Source organism: Bos javanicus, chromosome 11 (assembly GCF_032452875.1).
Source record: "Bos javanicus breed banteng chromosome 11, ARS-OSU_banteng_1.0, whole genome shotgun sequence".
In the NCBI taxonomy this organism is placed as follows: domain Eukaryota; kingdom Metazoa; phylum Chordata; class Mammalia; order Artiodactyla; family Bovidae; genus Bos; species Bos javanicus.
Window position 1 is genome coordinate 77,654,638 of NC_083878.1, and position 24,601 is coordinate 77,679,238.

A 24,601-nucleotide genomic window follows, 5' to 3' on the forward strand; every position below is an offset into this window, starting at 1 on the left:
ATATTCATAAATAGTATTTCTGGAAATTATTTCCTAGGCTCAAAAAATAATACCAACACATATTCAACACTCAATATATATGTACAAATGACAAAGCTTGTTCCCTTAGCCAGCTTTGAAAATTTAAGTTTTTCACAAAATTCTTTGTATCCCTAGATCTCTAGTTTTTCAAAACTATTTGATTTACACTGACTCTTAAGCACACTTGTATAATTTTAAGGTTCTATCTTTGCACCAAAACACTGGATTTGCCCAATAAATATTTGAACTAAACATAGTCATACAGCTGTATCTGACTCTGTAATCCCATGGAATGTAGCACACCAGGCTCCTCTGTCCATGGAATTCTCCAGGCAAGAATACTGGAGTGGGTTGCCATTTCCTTCTCCAGGGGATCTTCCCAACCCAGGGATCGAACCCAGGTCTCCTGCAGTGCAGGCGGATTCTTTACCAACTGAGCGACAATATTTACTTGCAAAATAAATTTCAATTCACAGGTAAATGCTCTGACAATATCTATACTCCTACCACTAGAGAAGGATGTTCTTTAATGTCACAAATACCCACATATCACAAATATCCACAAGCAATAAACCCAAACCCAAATTAAAAGTAGAAATAATGATAAAATGAAAGGAAGAAAAACACCATAGTAAGAGCTAAAAAGCACCTGGTCCCATCACTTCATGGGAAATAGATGGGGAAACAGTGGAAACAGTGTCAGGCTTTATCTTTTGGGGCTCCAAAATCATTGCAGATGGTGATTGCAGGCATGAAATTAAAAGACACTTACTCCTTGGAAGAAAAGTTATGACCAACCTAGATAGCATATTCAAAAGCAGAGACATTACTTTGCCAACAAAGGTCCGTCAAGGCTATGGTTTTTCCAGTGGTCATGTATGGATATGACAGTTGGACTGTGAAGAAAGCTGAGCACTGAAGAATTGATGCTTTTGAACTGTGGTATTGGAGAAGACTCTTGAGAGTCCCTTGGCCTGCAAGGAGATCCAACCAGTCCATTCTGAAGGAGATCAGCCCTGGGATTTCTTTGGAAGGAATGATGCTAAAGCTGAAACTCCAGTACTTTGGCCACCTGATGCGAAGAGCTGACTCATTGGAAAAGACTCTGATGCTGGGAGGGATTGGGGGCGGGAGGAAAAAGGGATGACAGAGGATGAGATGTCTGGATGGCATCACCAACTCGAAGGATGTGAGTTTGAGTGAACTCCGGGAGATGGTGATGGACAGGGAGGCCTGGCATGCTGCGATTCATGGGGTTGGAAAGAGTCGGACACGACTGAGCGACTGAACTGAACTGAAGAGCTAAAAAAATGGGAAAATAGGATTAACCATGACCTTCTGATAAATGTCAGTCCTATAAGCACCTCTACTTCTGAGGGAATACAGTTACACAGGGTTAACTCTGTATATAACTCAGGACTGAAATTAGGACCCTACAAAGCAGCAACTGAAACACAGACATTAGTCAGTGAAGACAGCTGAAAATATTGAAATGATATTATCTAGTGACTGTAAAAGCACGTGTAAAAATTATTTCTTGAATAAAAGTTTTTCAAGATACTTTAGAGGTGAAACACATTTCCTAAGTAACACTTTTTACATCAAATAACAATTCTTGGTGTAAAAAATTTCTCTAACATTCTAGTTACTGTCTCCTGAGAAAATAATCTGAACAATCTAGATTATTTTAACAGTTTTAATATATTAGAAGTTGTTCTACACTTACAACTTTTAAAATATATCTGGAACATCTAATTATACCAATTACTGTGTATCCTATGCACCATCTGTTGATGCATAAACCATCTGAACTTTCTTCTCCCTCTACTGAAAAAGCAAACAAAAATGAACATGATGAATACAATTTTCAAAGCATTATGGGTTCAATTAATAGTTACTCAAGATTTGACATAAATAGAATTTCTACATAATTCCTAAAAGTCCCAATATAAAAAGTAAAGATATGAAATACAGCATAAACAAATTATGCATACACTAAAATGTAAACAAATAACCATATACAGAGAAACTAAAAATAGCTTTCTTAAACAAGTATAACCTCTGTGAAACACCTATAGCCTATTCCAATGCTTATTTAAAACAATAATTATCTCTTAATCATAAGTCCTAACTTCAAAATAGAAATTTAACCATTAATCTCACACTGTTAAGTAGGATGTGTGCACACGCATACATTGTCCTAAACACTTCTTACAGAGTAGCATCAGAACTTTTTCATGTTACCATTTCCCAAAATATTTTCAAAGTAAATATAGTTGCTTTATTATAATGATTACTGGCTAACAATAAGCATCTACTATGAACCAGGTAATAGTGACACTGACGAAGCTGAAGCTGAACAGTTCTGTGAAGACCTACAAGACCTTTTAGACCTAACACCAAAAAAGACGTTCTTTTCATTGTAGGGGACTGGAATGCAAAAGTAGGAAGTCAAGAAACATTTGGAATAACAGGCAAATTTGGCCTTAGAATACGGAATGATGCAGGGCAAAGGCTAATAGAGTTTTGCCAAGAGAACACACTGGTCATAGCAAACACCCTCTTACAATAACATAAGAAAAGACTCTACACATGGACATCACCAGATGGCCAACACCGAAATCAGATTGATTATATTCTTTCCAGCCAAAGATGAAGAAGCTCTACACAGTCAGCAAAAATAAGACAGGGACCTGACTGTGGATCAGATTGCTAATGCTAAGTTGCTTCAGTCGTGTCCGACTCTGTGTGACCCCATAGACGGCAGCCCACCAGGCTCCCCCGTCCCTGGGATTCTCCAGGCAAGAACACTGGAGTGGGTTGCCATTTCCTTCTCCAATGCATGAAAGTGAAAAGTCAAAGTGAAGTCGCTCAGTCGTGTTCAACCCTCAGCGACCCCATGGACTGCAGCCTTCCAGGCTCCTCCATCCATGGGATTTTCCAGGCAAGAGTACTGGAGTGGGGTGCCATTGCCTTCTTCGGTGCATCAGATTATGAACTCCTTATTGCCAAATTCAGACCTATATTGAAGAAAGTGGGGAAAACCACTAGACCATTCAGGTATGACCTAAATCAAATCCCTTATAATTATACAGTGGAAGTAAGAAATAGATTTAAGAGACTAGATCTGATAGACAGAGTGCCTGATGAACTATGGACAGAGGTTCGTGACACTGTACAGGAGAAAGGGATCAAGACCATCCCCAAGAAAAGGAAATGCAAAAAAGCAAAATGGCTGTCTAAGGAGGCTTTACAAATAGCTGTGAAAAGAAGAGAAGTGAAAAGCAAAGGAGAAAAGGAAAGATATACCTATTTGAATGCAGAGTTCCAAAGAATAGCAAGGAGAGATAAGAAAGCCTTCCTCAGCAATCAATGCAAAGAAATAGAGGAAAACAACAGAATGGGAAAGAATAGAGATCTCTTCAAGAAAATTAGAGATACCAAGGGAACATTTCATGCAAAGATGGGCTCAATAAAGGACAGAAATGGTATGGACCTAACAGAAGCAGAAGATATTAAGAAGAGGTGGCAAGAATACACAGAAGAACTGTACAAAAAAGATCTTCATGACCCAGATAATCACGATGGTGTGACCACTCACCTAGAGCCAGACATGCTAGAATGTGAAGTCAAGTGGGCCTTAGGAAGCATCACTACGAACAAAGCTAGTGGATGGAATTTCAGTTGAGCTATTTCAAATCCTAAAAGATGATGCTGTGAAAGTGATGTACTCAATATGTCAGCAAATTTGGAAAACTCAGCAGTGGGCACAGGACTGGAAAAGGTCAGTTTTCACTTCAATCCCAAAGAAAGGCAATGCCAAAGAATACTCAAATGACCACACAATTGCACTCATCTCACACGCTAGTAAAGCAATGCTCAAAATTCTCCAAGCCAGGCTTCAACAATATATGAACCGTGAACTTCCAGATGTTCAAGCAGGGTTTAGAAAAAGCAGAGGAACCAGAGACCAAAGTTTCAACATCCACTGGATCATTGAAAAAGCAAGACAGTTCCAGAAAAAACATCTACTTCTATTGACTATGCCAAAGCCTTTAACTGTGTGGATCACATAAACTGGATAATTCTTCAAGAGATGGGAATACCAGACCCCCTGACCTGCCCCTTGAGAAATCTGTATGCAGGTCAGGAAGCAACCATTAGAACTGGACATGAATCAACAGACTGGTTCCAAATAGGAAAAGGAGTAGGTCAAGGCTGTATATTGTCACCCTGCTTATTTAACTTATATGCAGAGTACATCATGAGGAAACGGTGGGGTGGATGAAGCACAAGCTGGAATCAAGATTGCTGGGAGAAATATCAATAACCTAATACACAGATGACACCACCCTTACAGCAGAAAGTGAGGAAGAACTAAAGAGCCTCTTGATGAAAGTGAGAGAGTGAAAAAGTGGGCTTAAAACTCAACATGCAGAAGACTAAGATCATGGCATCTGGTCCCATCATTTCATGGGAAATAGATGGGGAAACAGTGGCTGACTTTATTTTGGGGAGGCTCCAAAATCACTGCAGATGGTGACCGCAGCCATGAAATTAAAAGACGCTTACTCCTTGGAAGGAAAGTTATGACCAACCTAAACAGCATATTAAAAAGCAGAGACATTACTTTGCCAACAAAGGTCCATCTAGTCAAGGCTATGGTTTTTCCAGTAGTCGTGTATGGATGTGAGAGTTGGAGTATAAAGAAAGCTGAGCACCGAAGGATTGATGCTTTTGAACTGTGGTATTGGAAAAGATTCTTGAGAGTCCCTTGGACTGCAAGGAGATCCAACCAGTCCATCCTAAAGGAAATTAGTCCTGAATATTCATTGGAAGGACTGATGCTGAAATTGAAACTCCAGTACTTTAGCCACCTGATGCGAAGAGCTGACTCATTTGAAAAGACCCTAATGCTGGGAAAGACTGAGGCAGGAGAAGGGGACGACAGAGGATTAGATGGGTGGATAGCATCACCAACTCAATGGACATGAGTTTGGGTCAAATCTGGGATTTGGTGATGGACAGGGAGGGCTGGCGTGCTGCAGTCCATGGGGTCGCAGAGAGTTGGACATGACTGAGCAACTGAACTGAACTGAGGTACTAGTGAAAACACTTTGTGTTTTATTTAATCCTCCACCAGACAATGGAGTAATTACGATGATCTCCATTTTACAGATGAAGAAGCTGAGGAACAGATCAGTTAAAAAGCTTATCTACTCAATTAATAAAGGATGGAAAAAGGAATTCAAATTCAGGGAATTTGGCCTCAATGCCCATACTTTTCACTACCATGCTAGATTTAATACAGGTGATTTATGAATATATATCACTTAGTGTTATATTTTCAAAATTCCATCTGGCATTTTGCATGCTTGTCAGCCACTCCCCTTTGGATGTCCAGATATCTCAAATTTAAAATGTGAGACAATATTCTTCTCTAAAACTGGGTTGCCATTCCAGATTTCTTTCAAAGATGTCTTCCAGGTAAATAAACAAACTGTATAAGACATACTCATTGGTGAATAGCTGAGAGCATTTCCTATAAGATCAGAAGCAAGAAATGAATGTTCACTCTTGACACGTTTATTCAACACAGTTTTAGAAATCCTAGCCATGGCAATCAGAGAAGAAAAAGTTAAGTAAAAGAAATTCAAATTGGAAAAGAAGAAGCAAAACTGTCACTGCTTGCAGATGACATGATACAATATACAGAAAATCCTAAAGATGGTACCAGGAGAAATATCAATAACCTCAGATGTGCAGATGACACCACCCTTACGGCAGAAGAGTGAAGAGGAACTAAAAAGCCTCTTGATGAAAGTGAAAGAGGAGAGTGAAAAAGTTGGCATAAAGCTCAACATTCAGAAAACTAAAATCATGGCATCTGGTCCCATCACTTCATGGGAAATAGATGGGGAAACAATGGAAACAGTGTCAGACTTTATTTTGGGGGGCTCCAAAATCACTGCAGATGGTGACTGCAGCCATGAAATTAAAAGACACTTACTCCTTGGAAGGAAAGTTATGACCAACCTAGACAGCATATTCAAAAGCAGAGACATTACTTTGCCAACAAAGGTCCGTCTAGTCAAGGCTATGGTTTTTCCTGTGGTCATGTATGGATGTGAAAGTTGGACTGTGAAGAAGGCTGAGTGCCAAAGAATTGATGCTTTTGAACTGTGGTGTTGGAGAAGACTCTTGAGAGTCCCTTGGACTGCAAGGAGATCCAACCAGTCCATCCTAAAGGAGGTCAGTCCTAGGTGTTCTTTGGAAGGACTGATGCTAAAGCTGAAACTCCAATACTTTGGCCACTTCATGCAAAGAGTTGACTCATTGTAAAAAACTGTGATGCTGGGAGGGATTGGAGGCAGGAGGAGAAGGGGACGACAGAGGATGAGATGGCTGGATGGCATCACCGACTCGACGGACATGAGTTTGGGTGAACTCCGGGAGTTGGTGATGGACAGGGAAGCCTGGCATGCTGCAATTCATGGGGTTGCAAAGAGTTGGACATGACAGAGAGACTAAACTGAACTGAAAGATGGTACCAGAAAGCTATTAGAGTTCATCAATGAATTCTGTAAAGTTGCAGGATACAAAATTAATATACAGAAATCTGTTGTATTTCTATACACTAACAACAAAAGATTAGAAAAAAATTAAAGAAACAATCCCATTTACCATCACATCAAAAAGAATAAATTACCTAGGAATAAACCTACCCTAAGAAAACAAAAGACATGTACTCTGAAAACTACAAGATGCTGATGAAAGAAATTGAAGATTACATAAACAGATGGAAATATAAACTATGTTCTTGGACTTGAAGAATCAGTATTTTCAAAATGACTATACTACCAAAGCAAACTACAGATTCAATGCAATCCCTATCAAGTAACCAATGGCATTTTTCACAGAATTATAACAAGAAAACCTTAAAATCTGTATGGACACACAAAAGACATCTAATAACCAAAGCAATCTTGAGAGAAACTGAGCTGAAGGAACCAGGTGCCCTGACTTAAGACTATACTACAAAGCTACAGTCATAAAAACAACAGGTATTGGCACAAACCCGAAAACATCACTGTAACAAATATCACTGTTTTTCTTAGAGTAAAACATAGGCAGAACACGCCCTAACAGAAATCACAGCAATATCTTCTTCAGGCCATCTGCTAGAGAAATGAAAATAAAAACAAAAAAACTAATGGGACCAATTTAAACTCAAAAGCTTTTGCACCACAAAGGAAACCTTTACACACATGAAAAGATCCTCAACATCACTAATTATTAGAGCAATGCAAACCAAAATTACCATGAGATATCACCTCACACTTGTTATAATGGCCATGATTTAAAAAAAAAAAAAAACCTACAACAGTAAATGCTAGAAAGGGTATGGAGAAAAGAGAACCTTCCTACACTGTTGGTAAGAATGCAAATTGGTACAGTTACAGATGAATGGATAAAGATGTAGTAATATATACAATGGGCTATTACTCAGCCATTAAAAAGAATGAAAAAATGCCATTTATAGCAACATGAATGAACTGAAGTTTATCATAAGTGATGTAAGTCAGAGATAAAGCTTACACGCAGGACCCCAGGTGGCATTAGTGGTAAAGAATCTTCCTGCCAAAGCAGAAGACACCAGAGATGCGGATTCAATCCCTGGGTCTGGAAGATCCCCTGGAGAAGGAAATGGCAACCCACTACAGTATTCTTTTCTAGAAAATTCAACAGGCAAGAGGATTCTGGTGGGTTACAGTCCATGGTAGGGGGGTATCTCATAAGTTAGACAAGATTGAGCACTTTTCACTTCAGAATCTACTGTATAGCATAAGGGACTCTACTCAATATTCTGTAATAACCCAAATGAGAAAAGAATCTGGCTCAGCAGTAAAGAATCTGCCTACAATGCAGGAGCCACAGGAGATGTGGATTCGGTCCCAGGATCAGGAGATTCCCCTGGAGAAGGGCAAGGCAACCCACTCCAGTATTCCTACCTGAAGAATCCCATGGACAGAGGAGCCTGGTGGGCTACATTTTATAGGGTCACAAAGAGTTGGACGAGACTGAAGCAATTTAGCATGCACGCAAGCACAGTTCACATGAAGATTCTTTTTGAAATAATTGTTACAGGACTTCCAGAGCAAAATAAAAAAGCAAGTAACCAACCAACCAACCACACCAATAAAACAAAAACAAAAGAACCCTGTAAAAACATCCTGGAGAAGGACTAGTAATTTTTATTTTGGAGAAAACAGTCTGTAAATAAAAACAATTGCCTTGAACATTTAAATATTCATATGTTATAGTAGGCTGCTGCTGCTAAGTCACTTCATTTGTGTCCAACTCTGTGCGACCCCATAGACAGCAGCCCACCAGGCTCCCCTGTCCCTGGGATTATCCAGGCAAGAACACTGGAGTGGGTTGCCATTTCCTTCTCCAATGCATGAAAGCGAAAAGTGAAAGTGAAGTCGCTCAGTCGTGTCCGACCCTCAGCGACCCCATGGACTGCAGCCCACCAGGCTCCTCCGTTCATGGGATTTTCCAGGCAGGAGTACTGGAGTGGGGTGCCATTTAGCCTACTATAAGGTTAAATCTAGACATTTGTCTAAAAATTAGAGGCAGCAACTTCTACAAGCTAATGGCAGAAAGCAAAGAGGAACTAAAGAGCCTCTTGATGAAAAGGAGAGTGAAAAAGCTCAACATTCAAAAAACTAAGAGCATGGCATCTGGTCCCATCACTTCATAGCAAATAGATGGGGAAAAAGTGGAAAAAGTACGATTTCATTTTCTTGGGCTCCAAAATCACTGCAGATGGTGACTGTAGCCATGAAATTAAAAGATGTTTGCTCCTTGAAAGAAAAGCTATGACAAACCTAGATAGTGTATTAAAAAGCAGAGACATCACTTTGCCAACAAAGGTCCATATTGTCAAAGCTATGGTTTTTCTAGTACTCATGTATGGATGTGAGAGTTGGACTATAAAGAAGGCTGAGTACTGAAGAATTGATGCTTTTGAACTGTGGTGTTGGAGAAGACTCTTGAGCATCCCCTGGACTGCAAGATCACACCAATCAATCCTAAAGGAAAGCAACCCCAAATATTCATTGGAAGAACTAATGCTGAAGCTGATGCTCCAATATTTTGGCCACCTGATGCAAAAAAGCTGACTCATTGGAAAAGACTTTGATGCTGAGAAAGACTGAGGGAATGAGGAGAAGGGGCTGACAAAGGATGAGATGGTTGGATGGTATCACCAACTCAATGAACATGAGTTTGAGCAAATCCAGGAGATGGTGAAGAACAGGGAAGCCTGGTGTGCTGCAGTTCATGGGATCGCAAAGAGTCAAACATGACTTAGCAACTGAACAACAACAAACTTCTATAACTAAAACAATACCTGAGCAAGAAGAAATAAATGCATTATATACTTCTAGGCCATTTCTAATACAATGTCCATTACCTTAAATTAGATTTAGCAGAGGATTAGTCTGACTTATTATGTATAGTCTGGACTCCAAATACAGAAACAATTCTAAACATTTTCTCCACATAAAAATACAAAATTACTATTTTCTCCCACAATTCAAGAAGCTATCTATAGTAATTTCTAGAATAGCAATTCTGTACCTTAGCTATATATCAGAATCACTTGGGGAGCTTTAAAATCCTAATGGCAAGGCCACAGTTTGACCAATTAAAACAATCTACAATCTGTAAAACTGACACACAGGCATCAGAATTTTAAAAAAAGAAAACATCCTTTCTTAACGCCAATGCAAAGCCTAGCTTGAAAAGCATGGCTGTTAGAGTCCCTCTGCTAACATTTTTAATAGTCAAGAAAGTTTCTCAAGTATTGATTATCTTCAAATAAGAACTACTAAAACTATTTTGCTCTAGACTCAGACAAGCTACAGCCAATAATAGTAGCGAACAGCAGTTGTTACTATCGCCCTTGGATAAGTAATACAGGTAGAACCCAGACTGCACTCCAGGCAATGAAATCAGTTTATGTTGTTTTCTTATTTTGTTTTGTTTTAAAACTATGATGATAGCAAATCTATCGCGCTATTCTTTGTCCATAAAACCATATATTTTTGTATCACTGAAGTTATGATCTTTCCTTAGAAGGGACTTCAAATTTTTTAGAAGTATAATTTAATGTTTGATTCTCTAACTCCTTTTATAACTGTTACTTTCAACACTTTAAGTTTTTGACTCACTGTGTGCTAAGGATGCAGGAGGTGGGATAGACATGGTGACCAAAAGTGGGATCTTAAAGAATTTGATGAGCAAAACAAAGAAAGCAAAAACGTTCACAGGTAAAGGAACAATAAAAGATATGTAAGTGCCAAAATGAATGGACTGATGGTCAGGAGTTTTATAGAAAAACTCTTTCTAAAATAAACAATTTTTTAAAGTATAAATAATGGCCAAAAGTAGACTCTGTAGTTGGAGAAATCTGAATTTAAAATTTCAGTTTCTTACTTACCAGCTCTATGTCCATGGGCAATTTACTTAATTTCCCTGAGCCTTAGTGTAAAATATTCATAATAATTTTGGGGGAGAAGGACACTTCTCATTCCTGATCTTCCTCCATGTGAAGTATTCATGATTGAGGCACATTCCTAGATTAACAACCCTCTGGTCTCATTCCATCCTTACTCATACTCGAGAAGTCGAGGCAATCTGTTTCATTTACAGTGAGAAAGATCTATGTTTTATTAGTCTCTTCCTCCTTCCTCTCTCCCTTTATAGATATGGCTACCTCAAGCTGTAAATTTTACATGGGTAAGCCCTCATGGAGAAACTCTCCTCTGTGCCTACGTGGGTTAAGCCTATATTATAGATTCAGTATTGGGAAACCCATATACCCATGTATGTAAGCCACATTAAAATATTGTTTTGTTTTTAATAAATGTAGTATATTGCTCAATTGTCTTTCTGCTTGTCTCTGTAAGGTGGTTTTGAATTCAGGCAAGGAAGTAGGATACTAGTTATTAGTTTACATTTTAGTAGAGTTTAAAAGAGTGGTGGAAAGCTTTAAATGAGCTAATATGTATAACTCCACCTAGTACCTGGGAACATAATAAGCATTCGACCATTATTGCTACTATGATAAAAGAGTGATTCAAAAATTAGAAAAAAAGGGCCCATATTACAGCATTCATCAATTCACTATAAAACATCTAATATGAATTCAAATGAAATATTCTTTCTAAAATATATCAATTAAAAACAAGATACCTCCATTCATTGAAACAATGTAACCTGTTATACTAGTTATAATGTGGAATAATATACAAGTTGGAGCATTCATTAAGCATAGAATATTCTTTATAACCTATAAATCCTCACTAATTCATATATAAAATGAAATATAACATGCATAAGCAAAAAAAAGATAATATTCCACACAGAATATTAAAATTTTAACTCTAGCACATAGGCTATTAAAAATTTAATGTTTACAAACAGCTTGATGTCTAAAAGTTTTCAGATGAATATGCTAGAGTCAGTTTATTCTACAAGTTTAATTACATTGTCAATATGCTAAAAATCACATTCAAAAAACCTCAAGATATATTTAATGTGATAAGAATCAAAGTATAATGCACCTTCAAAATGCACCCAGGAAGCTCTCTAACAGTAGTAAGATCAATCTGAGATCTGTGGACCTTCAGGAGTTTTGAGAAACCCCTGAAGTTTGCAAAATGTCATGCACGTGTTCATGCGTATGTGGTTCAAATCCTCTACCTTCATTACATTCACAAAGCATTCATAAAAGGTAAAAACAGCAAAGCATCATTTTATAATTCAAGTGATCTCTTCTAGTTATCCATTTATTCAAATTTTTAGTAAAATCTTGCAGGGCATTTTCAACTTGAATAATTTTAGTAAATAACAAACCTTTAAATAATCAAAAATAGAATCTACAAAATCTACAAAAAAGAATGATTTCTTTAAAAATGTCCACTTACCTTTCAAATGTTTTGATACCATTACTTCATTAACATGCAGTGCTTTTCCTGTTGTTCTTAAGTCCACTGTATTATTTTCCTGCAATCCTTCACTTAGCTTTGCAAAAACGGTTTCAATGCAATTGGTGTTATTCTTCAAACCATTAGGTAGTTCCCAAAATGAAGCTGTTGCACATGTATCAAATGTAATGGTACTTTGGGGATTATGTTTTCCAGTATCAACCTTCTTCCTCCTCAGTACTGAGTTTCCAGACTGTAATCTTCTAGTAATATGGCTTTTCCTTAAGAGGTGTTTATAGATGTCTTTCCTCTTTATAGTTTTCTGATTTTTTAGCACTTGCTTCTCAGTGCATGTACAATTTATATTTTCTATTTTGGAATTATTTTGATCTAACAATTGGCAAATAGGCTCTCTCTCTGACTTATATTGGACTTCAATAGATCCAGTAGTAGTAACTGCGTCAAGATGAGCTGAATCTTTAGAATAAATTGCAAGACCAGAGGCAACTAACACGTCTGCCAAATTGTTTTTCTCATGAATGATGTCTACCTTCAGTTTTGTTTCAAAACTGTATTCCCTAAACTGAAACACTAAGCCTGGTTTACTCAGGAAATCTTGAAAAAATCTTTTGGCTTCTTCATTCCAATGTCTCCCTTCAGCAGGTAAGATACCATGTAAGATGCAAGGGTAACTTAGCCTCGGCAAATTCAGAAGTGCTTCAGGAACAACTTTAAGATTTTTTATATCTGAATAATGTATGTAAACAGAAAATCCATAGTCAATCAATGTAAGAAGTAAATTCTGATCAGAGACTTCGGAAATTTCTACTCTATTCCACTGATCTTCCGATTCATATTTGAACAAACAACCAGAACCGGGAATTATATGCTCTTGAGGCACTGTTTGTAAGTCTTCTGGTAGATCAGAAAGCAACATAAAGAGAGATTTCATTGTGTCAAAGAAATCTTCCAACTGAACACAGAAGTCTGATGGATCTGAAACAGCAGTGGCAATACCAAAATATTGCCTACCATTTTGAAGCTGTGTCCAAGTAAATGATCTTATGGTACACGGTGATACAGGAGTCTTAGATTCAATACTACAAATAATTCCTGAAGATCTAAATTTGTTTTCTTCAACATGAACTGTATTTAAATTTAAATATTCCAAAAGTAACAGACCATCTATCAAAATGTCTACTTTCCAAGCAGAGTCTAAATATTTCAGGAAAAGGATCTTTATTTCCAAATGAGCAAACAAACCCACAATGGACTCAAATGGCATCTTCCTAAAATTTTCAAACCAAATCCATTTACAAGGCACAGCTTGTCTTGGAATATTTCTGATTTCATTACTAAGCACCTTAGTATTACATAAAGGCACTATTTCATACTTACCACGATCTACTAAAAAAACAAGCACTTTCTCATCAACATACTTATCTACTTTTGATCGATACCACTGAAAAGTGTTCTTAGATTTTGCCAAGCATTCCAAGCCTTTCTCAATATTTTCCACCGATAAAAAATCAGGGTTTCTTACTTCTTTAGTAATTAATACTGTTAAATCTGATAAAATCTTTTTATTTTTAGATAACTTCACATAAAACGTTCCACTTTTTGAAACATGAAGTATTTCAGCCTTTTCAAGTTGTCCAGGTTTTAACTCTTCAAAAGGAATACTAACCAGTTGTTGGTAGGATGGCTGAAGGATCACAGAACCTTCATATCCATTTGATCCTCCTTTCTTCATTTCATTATCAACAGGGCCCACCTTTTGAGAGACAACCTGAGGCATTTGTAATACTGTTTTCTGTAGTTTCAAGCATGCTGTCCATTTCACTAGTTCATTAATGACACATTTTTCATCACAAATTACATTTACTTCCCATTTCTGTTCATGCCTTTTCAAAAACTCACAGGAAACTGTTTTGTTACTTACTCTTGAAGCAAAATAATCCACAGTTTTTCTGTCCCATATTTCATTAGGTTCATTCCACTTGACTCCACTAAGGAAAGAATGAACTCCTAGCTGAGGAATGGTTAAGAATTCCTTCTTAATTTCATAAATTTTAGATGTGCTTACTATTGCAGTGTTACCATAGTCAATAAATTCCACTTCATAAGAATTTCTTGACAAAATTTTCTTAATAACTGCTCTGTAAATGGCATTGTCACCAGAGTATTCTGCAACTACAAGATCTCCCACCATGGGTTTAACTGATATTCTCTCTCTCACTATACTGGCTCTTCTTGCATTTAGAGCAGCCGCTAGTCTGATGATTACATTTTCATTTTCAGCAAGCTGAATATGGAAACTCGCTGGATTACTTATACTAGAAACATATCCTTTAACGCTGGCATTCAAGTAAATCTTGGGTTGAGGAAGGTCTTTAATTTGTGGTCTGGCATGACTATATATGTTTTTTGAGGCTGCTTGATTTAATTCTCTGATAAAAGACTGTGATACAACCTTTACTGATTGTTGGCCCACATCATGTTCATCAAGAATATGTGCAAGTCCAGGGACAATTTTTACATCTTTAAGTTCATCTTGCAAAGACTTCACCTTGTTTTTTGACACAGGTTCCACTTTACAGCAAACTGATGGTTTCAAAAGCCTAGCATACATACTTCTGGGATTCATTAGCTGATGTGTTTTGCTTTCAGAATATGTTATCAGACTAGTTTTACTTACGTTACGGTGATAGTTGTTTTCTATTTTGCCTTTCAAGGCAACAGCCTCCTTTTTATTCTCATTTGTTTTATGATCCTTTTTCACACACTGTGCTTGGTCACAATGTTTTTTTCCATAAGCATGAAGCAACATTTTAATTTTCTGATTTATATGTTGATATCCATCATATAAGTCCACACCAAACTGGCCATCTGGCTCCCTGGACAGTATTTTTGCCCTTAATGGTTTTCCAAAATATTTATCTGCAAACCAGTTATTGATTTCTGCTGGAATATCTACATCGCTAAGATCTGACAAAAAACATTTAATAGCTTGCATAGGTGTAAACAGCAACTCTGGAAATTCATCTGAAACAGCCCTCAACATACTTTCTTCTACTAACTGCTTATTTCCAAAGTCCACAAAATACACCAGGATGTCAGATAATGAATCTGTTGGCATTGATAAAGCTCTGTAAGAGAGACCATCCTCTACATACTTAGCTATACATAATCTCATTTTACTAAAATTATATTTGGGGCAATCACTGAGGTAACTAATTTCCCTGATTTTTGTTTCTATCATCTCTAGGTCTTTATTATTTCTACTAAGTTGGCAATAAAACTTTTGAGGACTATATATGTGAGATATATATATTTCTTCCTCACTTCCAACTTTTATATTGAAGGAAGAATAACAGTAACTGTAAAGACTAACTGAAGATGGAAATGGCTTTGATACTGTACAATATTGTACAGAGCCGTGACGAATAAGAAATTCTTTTGCACTAGTAAATGGAGACTGTAAATCCACTAAATTACTTAAACAGTTTGGATATATAAGAACTATGGCACAGATGACACAAGTCAATAACCCTCTAGATGAAGAAATAAAATTCTCAAAGTCTCTGCATGCTTCTCTCGACCAACTGAGCACTTTACAACTAATGGGTTCAACTAAATGGTTAAGACTACATCTGAAGGCCTGGGCTTCTAAAGAAAGAAAATGTGGCTTAATAGCACAAAGATCTCTAATTAAAACTCTTTCCTGGTAACCATAATCAACCAGTACTACATCAAATTCTTTTTTTGATATTTGAGTCAAAATAGCAGCTCTATACCATTTCCCATCTTTAGAGGATTTAGCAACACAAGCCATGTGCCCAACCTGATAAGGATCAGAATGAACACTATAATAATGCTGAAGTTGTTCCATTAGTAATTTTAAGTCTTCTAACTGACATTGCAGCTGGCATAAGAAGTCACCTGGGCCACAAGAATAAGAACACTTAACTTCAAGGATTGTTCCTGGTTTAAACACATATTCTTTATAACGCCATGGTGACTCAGGCCCCAAAGGCAAGGTGAAAGGGTTTTTAAAATCAGAGAAATTAACAGGTGGGGACTTTAACAAAGACAAGTTACTTTCTTTTAGCTTATTTGAATAGTACCTTTTAGACTGAGGTCCTTCAAGGGCAGATATGACTTTCTTAACTTTGTTTTTAGATTTTAAATTTAACACTGAATACTCACTTACAAATTTTGGACAACATTCTGGTTCTACTTCCCAATATTCTGCATATCCAGCTTGTAACATAAGAGAGACAATATCACTACTTTCTGAGGCTTCAATACTCTGAATATTTACAGTATATTTGTCATCTTTTTTTGCTATAACCTGAAGCAAAACTTCTTTGTTCAGGACAATTTTTTTAAAATAATCAACAGCAGCCTTCACCCATAAATCTTCAACAGGAAATATATGTGCAAGTGAACAGCACATGGCTAAAGCAGGCAACTCACAGAACTCTGGAAGCAAAATTTTTACATCAAAAAATGGTATGGAATCAGTATTTCCATAATCTAAAAAATAAACATTAATTTTATGACCGTTAATTTCAGTGATGACAGCTCTATAAAAATGTCTATCCTTGCTATATCTAGCACAACAAAATAATCCAGGTTCTGGATTTCTTAGAATCAGTTCATCATTTTCACACAAATCATAATATTTGTTTATATTTTTCATTATATCTTGAAATTCATTCTGATGTTCATTAGTACGTACCCAGAAATGTGATGGGTTTAATACATACACTACAAAAGCTATGTAGGCAGCTTCTATCTTCATTTCTACAGTTTTAACAGGAAAATCTATTTTTAAAGTATCTTTTTTACTTAGAGAGTCTATTGACTGCTTGGTGTTTGCAATAAAACTCTCAACTGCAAAGCTGTTTACCTCAGAAGCACTAGTCGCCCTCAGCCTATTATAAATTTTTGAATCAGACACTGGACAAAGTACTTGTGTGCCTACAGTCTTCAGCAGACACTTAGAACTAATTGTAGACTCTTGAGTTTCTAAGGTTACATAATACAAATGCTCGTCCTTATTGAACCCATCAAGGTGCGCACATACTACCTGTCCTAACAAGGCTTGTTTAAATATACTCAGTTGAAATTTTCTTGTATCTCTGTCTGGACTGTGTAAACATGTTAGAGAACATGGAAATGAAAATAATGGTACTAAGATAAAATCTTGTTTAAGTTTCTTTACAAGAACTGAAGGTACAGTCTCAGTACTGCCATAATCCATAAACCAAATTCTCACTTGATTATTGGGCAAAAGCTGCTGAAGAATTCCTCTATGCCACTGTCCATTTCTCCTTCTGGCAGCACAAAGTAGTCCAAAATTATCACAGGTGGGACCACTTCCTTGGCTGATAATGTCATAATGCAATGTCATACATGTTGTAAAGTTTTCTAACTCTGGAATCCATTTAATTAATTGGCAATAAAATTTACTCGGGCTCAACGCAGATGATACTTTTACACTTTCAGTACTGCCCACCGACAAAGATGGTTGCAAATTATCCAGAACATGCTGAATATCAAGTAAAGTATCGTTATTACTTAATGATGATTCAGGTCTTTTATGGTGTAATGAATCTGGCATTTGTTTGGGGAATTCTTTTACCATTTCCACAATAAGACGAAATGAATCTCCATCAATGAGTCTCCCTAATTGTAATTCAAGTACCTGGGATATTATGTTTGGCACTTCAAGAAGAACCATCTGAAGAGGCAAAACAGCTTGTACACAACCTTTCACTTGTAGTCCTACTAATGACTTGAAATAATTCAAAGCCTTGGGAGACCATTTTTCCCCAGCTGGTAGTATGTTGGCCAAAATGCCAAATGTTACCCGTGGTGGTAGCTCAAATAAGTTGCCACAGGCTGAAGCAACTTGTGTACTGTCAACTCTCAGTTCCTCTCCGCGGTCTATGAGGAGCACAGTATAGAGTTCGTTTTTCTTTTCCACAACTCTTCCTCTCTGCCATTCTCCTGATACTCTTTCTTCTACCAAACAAAAGTCATCAATGCCTACATTATTGTTTCCTTTTTGAATATGCTGTATTTCCCTCTGCAATATGTGGTAGTCAAACTCACATTCAATATTATTTCTGCCTTGAAATTTCACCAGAATGTCCTTGGGAAGACATTCTATATGTGATATTGTCAGATCCACATTTAAAAGGGTTGGTAACAAAGATGTAGGATCCATTTTCTAAAAAGCAAATAATAAGAACCTATTAGCTTCTGGACTGACAGTTGTCAAAATTAAATGAAATTACTCTTATATGTATGTAAACATAAACCAAATTAGTCTTACATGTATGTAAACATATATTAAATATCAAAATAATTCCATGTCTGTATTTATCAAACTGAACATGTTGGTAAAAATTATATATATTGGACAAGATGACGAAATAAATAAAATGCATCTGACCACTCACTGCCTTTCACACTTTCAAAAAATCCTACTGAAATAACCAAGATATGTTTAAAAATACAGAGATGAATATAATCACTGGAAAACAGAAAAAAAAGGCAGTATTTTTCAAGAGACCAACAAATCTCTACTAGATATTGGACTGATACTGTGTAATGGAAGAAAGCCAAATAAAGTCTACTAGAGAACTACACTCCTTCATGCAGACTTCTTCCAGTACCCATAATTCCAAGGGGTGAGTGCTAGAAGCAGGGGTGGATGGTTACCCAACAGGGGACACACTGTTTATCCTCCCTACCTTGTGTCAATTGGCAGTATGTGGACCCTATCAGCATCATTATACAACTCCAGGTTCCTCCTCTGAGGGCAACAAGTTGAGACAATAGGCTGGGACACCAGTAATGAAAGCCAGGCATGGAAAGACCCTGAGACAGGTTAAGTACATCCAGGCTTGTCACTAGCATGTGTAAGTGTCAAATTGCTCAGTCATGTCTGACTCTTTGCAACCCTATGGACTGTAGCCCGCCAGGCTCCTCTATCCATAGGGATTCTCTAGGCAAGAATACTGGATGGGTCACCACACCCTCCTTCAGGGGATCTTGACAACCCAGGGATTGAACCTGCATCTCTTATGTTTCCTGCACTGGCAGGTGGTTCTTTACCACTAGCACCACCTGGGAAGCCTCTGTCACTGGCATGGGTGGCACCCACAAAAAGTGTGGAGGGAGGGGGAGAGGAAAATAAATCTTTACCACAGAGGCAAAGCTCTCTACTACAACTACGGCTCCAGCTAAGTTTCTCTGGATTGTTAGAATTCTAAAAACTGTAAGTCAAATATTCAAGAAGTATAAAATAGCCCCCAAATTCAGGTAAGAACCAACATCTATTGTGGTAGGATACAGCATAACTCCAGCTTGACTCTAATAGTTGGCAATTTTTTTTTCTATGAGAATGAGAGACAGACAGACAGAAACACTGGAGCTAAAAAAAATGAGGGAACCACTTAAAAGAAACCAAGGAAACCCTCACCTCAGGAATACACATTGTATTGAAGGAAACAGCAAAATATTGTTTTTCAATAGTTCGATTCCTATTTTTAAAAAGCCCAAAAGAGGATGATGCATCTTTATATGACTAAGTAGTCATTAAGATGCAACAACTGAAATCAGGAATAACTACCCACACATAAGAGTCAATGGGAATGTCCCTACTGCTATGAGGAAAGTCAATGCAAAATAAAGATGAATGGAAGACAAGAAAATTTTGTGAAATACCCAAAACACTCAGAAGGATAAAAAGATGAAAAACAAGCATGAAGGACAGGAATATAAAATCTTACCAAAGTATAAATGCTGTTATCTCAGAGATAAGAGAAGAGAAGCCCTTTTTTAGACTTAAGACCCAAGTCCACACAGTGAAACAGGCCACTGGAAAGCTAGAGAAAGAGGAATGATGTAGGTTCATCTGGGTACTGAGTACGGTTCTTATTTCCTCCCAGATAATTAACTTGGTGTGATAATCAGCATGGCTTGATCTACAGAGATTCCAGGCAATGCTCATTTGACCCTGATGTCCTTAAGAATAAAAATCAATGAGCAATACATTAAAGACTCTCATCAGACTAAGCCGCCTTTAATTAAAGTCACAGGCCTCTACTCAATTACCAGACTTTAGTCAGTTTATAAATCTATAATACCTTACATGAAGGGAAGACCAAGTATTATTAAGAAAGGATCCTGTGTTTGATTATACCAAGAACATTCTTCTTGGTATTCACCCAAAGGGTCACCTGAGTAGATAGGAAAAGGATAAAAATAGTTAAGTCTTCCAGGAATCACACACACTTTAGATATAAAAAGCAGATGCAGCCAGAAGGATTCCTTGATGAAGCGAATGTGGTATATACAAAATAGACCAAAGAAAAGCCCAAAGGAAGTTATGTGATGAGGTTACCCCAACTACCAGAAGCCTGCTCCTCCACACCGCTGTCCCTTCTTCAAACAAAATAAGTGGCCTCATGGAGAATTTCACAGAGAAAGGGGGAAAAAAATCTAAGCTTGATCTGCACATGCTCTCTCACCTAATGCCAGTAACTTCCAGAAATGGACCGCAAAAGCATTGTATCCCAACCCAGGAGAGTCCTTGCCAAAGAAATAAAAGGAGATATTGAAGTTGACAGGACTACCAGTACATCTACTTTGCCTGAAGAAGAAACTGTTTCAGTTAACAACCTATGCATATTAGTAGGCCACAGCTAATAGTTTCTGCAGGATGATTAGCAATTCTGAAGGAACAAGGCTGGAGGATTTGTTACAAAATAAATCTGAAGAAGAGGCATATGGATGAGCCTCTCAGACTTGGCACATGAATAAAACTTGTAGATCACATGTGATGTGCATTGAAGGGCTCACTATGGAAAAGATTCTTAATCAGGTAGACAGAACTTATTCAATGACTATCAATCAGCCTCCCGCACCTGCCTCTCCAATGCTTGCTCAATACGATCATGAAGAAGGTTCACTGGGTCATGGATAAAGCTCCTACCCTTGTGTATCTGAAGATCATCAAACTATAACAATTCAGAGAAAATTAGGGAAAAAACATCAACAGGAAATTTAAAACTAAACCAATTATTTTATACAAGGGACAATTATTTAAGGATATAACTTAAAGATGTTCTAGATCCAAACTCTATTCAGTATTATATTCCTTAGATTATTATCACACTGACAGAAAGTACTTACACTTTGTACACAAGATTAGGATATCAGGAAGCTTGAGTTTTACTTGAGACTCAATTAACAGTATGAAGTTTGGGGAACTGTTTTCTTAGAATCAGATTCCAAATCTGTAAAATGAGAGAGCTGAGTTAAATTTGGGTTTTTCGAACATTTTTTTTTTTTTTTTGCAATAGTAGAAATCCTTCTTAATCTAAAGGTGCAAAAAGTAAATATAAAACTTCAAATATCTATCAATTAGATTCATAAATGGTATGCTAATAATTTCATGTGCTGTGCTAAGTTGCTCAGTCATGTCCAACTCTGCCTCCCCATGGATTGTAACCCACCAGACTCCTCTTCCATGGGGATTCTCCAGGCAAAAATACTGGAGTGGGTTGCCATGCCCTCCTCCAGTGGATTTTCCCAACCTAGGAATCAAACCCAGGTTTCCTGAATTGCAGGCAGATTCTTTACCTTCTGAGTCACCAGGGAAGCCCCAATAATTTCATAAATTTATACAATTATAAAGCCAGTAAATGAGAATAATAAAATCATTCTGATGAACACAGTCTTCTAGCAGCTCCATCATATAATTTTCCTTAATATTGTATTTGGTAACAGTATTAGGGGAAAAATTAGGCTCAGACATTTGTAACACTTTCACAATAGTACATGATCAGATACAGGTAAGTTCAAACAAAAATAGAGCAGACAGTTACCAAAGGGGAAGGCAGGGGTGGGATAAATTAGGAGTATGAGATTAACAGATACACACTCCTATACTTAAAATAGATCAAGCAACAAATGTTTGCTGTGTAGGACAAGGAACTTTGATATCTCATAATAACCTAAAATGGAAAATAATCTGAATATAAACAAATAACTTAATCATTTTGCTGTATACCTGAAACACAGTAAGTCAATTATACTTCAATTAAAAAACACATCCATATTATTTTGGATTCAAGGATGACACTAGTAATTATTTAAATATGAAGATCACTTAACCCATATTGTGTTTTTTTGAGTCATGCTATTTGCCTCTTAATGTATGTTAAGGTTTGTTTATAAATTGACTATTAGGAAGTTATCCAAGCATTTAGTTGTCACCTCCCCATTTCTTGCTGTTTTCAATTTATCAGCTCAATAAATCTTTTTTCTTAATCTTAAAAAAAAAAATGCAGTAGAGCCTCAATTTAAATAAATTAATTGTATGGCACCAATCAGTGCTCATCACTGCTTTTAAGTTTAATATATCATATTGAAATATTTTATTTCTTTAAAAAGTAGACTATTTTTAAAAATTAAATTCAAACTTCACAAACTCATGAATTAAATTTAAGTCAAAAATTCAAAGTATCACTGTTCTGCTAAGGTTTGTGAAAATACAATCCATAAAACTATTAAAATTGATATGGAAACCCCTTCCTACACTAAAATTCCCTGATTCTACAGAATACATATTAGAGATGATGCCACTCTTAATGAGTCATGTAAGTAATTTAAATTTTTGATTTGTAAATTTTCTAACAAAAATTTGAATTCTTTCCTTATATTAAGAGCTTCTTATAACACTTTACATTTTTTTAAAAAAGTTTTCTGCACATTAGTTTAACGGATCTTTGCAATAAGACTTCCATTTTTTCAAATGAAAAAACTTAAGATAAAGGAAATACAGGAGCGAGCTTGAATTTACATTTTCTGATTCAGTCCAGTTCTCCAAGTTCTCCTCCCACATTACTCCCACTGTTTCACACTGCTCTTTCAACTAACCCATGTAATCATGGACAAGAAATAAAAAGTGAAAGATACAAATCAAAAATCTAAACAACAAAAAAAAAAAATAGGAAAAGCACCCTTATGGGATAGAATCAGCTTATTCTTCCTTTTTCAAAATTTAAGATAATTCTGGTCAAACTCTGACTAGCATTCTGGCAAGGTTACCATGTTCCAAAAGACTGGATCAAATTAGGCATCTGTGCCTTGGTTTTCCTCCTCCTATATTCTCCATATATTCAAAATGGTTTCTAGGTTTAGGTCTTTAAGGATACTGATAAAGTAAAAACAAAACAGCATAGAGTACTTTTAAAATTGCATATTTCAAAATCAGTACTTCAATTTTGTTAACATTCTTTACTGAAGTAGTTCCTTAATCAAGGACAATGTTGTCCCATAGGGGACATTTGCTACATCTGGAGATATATTCACTTATCATAACTGGGCCAGGGTCAGGGTTCCCACTGGCATATACCAGGCATATGCCAGTTGTTTGTTAGTTGCTAAGTTGTGTCTGACTCTTTTGCAACCCAATGGACTGTAGCCCACTAGGCTCCTCTGTCCATGGGATTTCCCAGACAAGAATACTGGAGTGGTTGCCATTTCCTCCTCCAGGGGAATCTTCCTGAACCAGGGATTGGATCTGCGTCTCTTGTACTGGCAGGCAGATTCTTTACCTGAGCCACTTGGGAAGCCCAATATATGCTAGAGATGCTGCTAAATATCCCATAATGGACAGAATAACCTCCCACAAAAAAAAAGCAATTATCCATACCAAAATGCTGGTTGAGAAAATGCTTTACTGAAAGTAAAAACAAACCCCAGGGAGATAAAAGAATTCTTTAAAACCATCTAAAGAATTAGTAGAAAAACAATCTAATCTTAAAGTTTTCCTCATGAGACAAAAGAGGCTACCAAGGTTTTTTTAATTTAAAATATTACAAAAAATAAAGCTGTAACAAAATTGAAATCAATTTAAAAATATATAAAAGTCAATATAATTTACCACATTTTTAAAAATGATTTCCTCAGTCCAAATATATTCTGTCACCTTTGACTCCACTTTTTACCAAGTGGAAGCTATCCAGTTTCCCTGATGGCTCAGCTGGTAAAGAATCCGCCTGCAATGCAGAAGACCTGGGTTCAATTTCTGGGTTGGGAAGATCCCCTGGAGAAGGAAAAGCTCCCCACTCCAGTATTCTGGCCTGGAGAATTCCATAGACTGTATAGTCCATGGGGTTGCAAAGAGACGGACACAACTGAGCGACTGCGACTTTCACATTCACACACAATCCATCAAGGAATCTTACTAGATTCATCTCCAGAGTACAAAAAAACTCTGACATTTCTTCCATCTCTGCTGCTACAACCTTGGCCCAAACTCCTATCATCTGTAATGCTAAGTCCCTAACTTATCTTCCTGCTCTGTCTTTAACCCTACCTTATTCTCAATCATGATGATTCTCAGCACTGTAACCAGATGATCTTTTTTAAAATATAATACACAATGTGGATTACCGGTTCTCAAATATCTGGCCTCAGGACCCTTTTATACACCTACCAGTTAATGAGGACTGAGGTTGTGTGTCCTCTCCCTCTAAATTCATATGTTGAAACTG

At 36.9% G+C, this 24,601-nt stretch overlaps 1 protein-coding gene across 1 annotated transcript in view; it reads right to left on the bottom strand.

Moving 5' to 3' along the window:
* Positions 1-24,601, bottom strand: part of TDRD15 (tudor domain containing 15) — a 45,321-nt gene that overhangs the window by 17,140 nt on the left and 3,580 nt on the right. The window contains exons 2-3 of the mRNA XM_061433197.1: positions 21,231-21,334; positions 12,018-18,258 (exon numbers count right to left, since the gene is read on the bottom strand). Of these exons, the coding sequence (XP_061289181.1) occupies positions 12,018-18,255 (6,238 nt within the window). The 5' untranslated portion in view covers positions 18,256-18,258; positions 21,231-21,334. The remainder of the gene's footprint in view (positions 1-12,017; positions 18,259-21,230; positions 21,335-24,601) is intronic.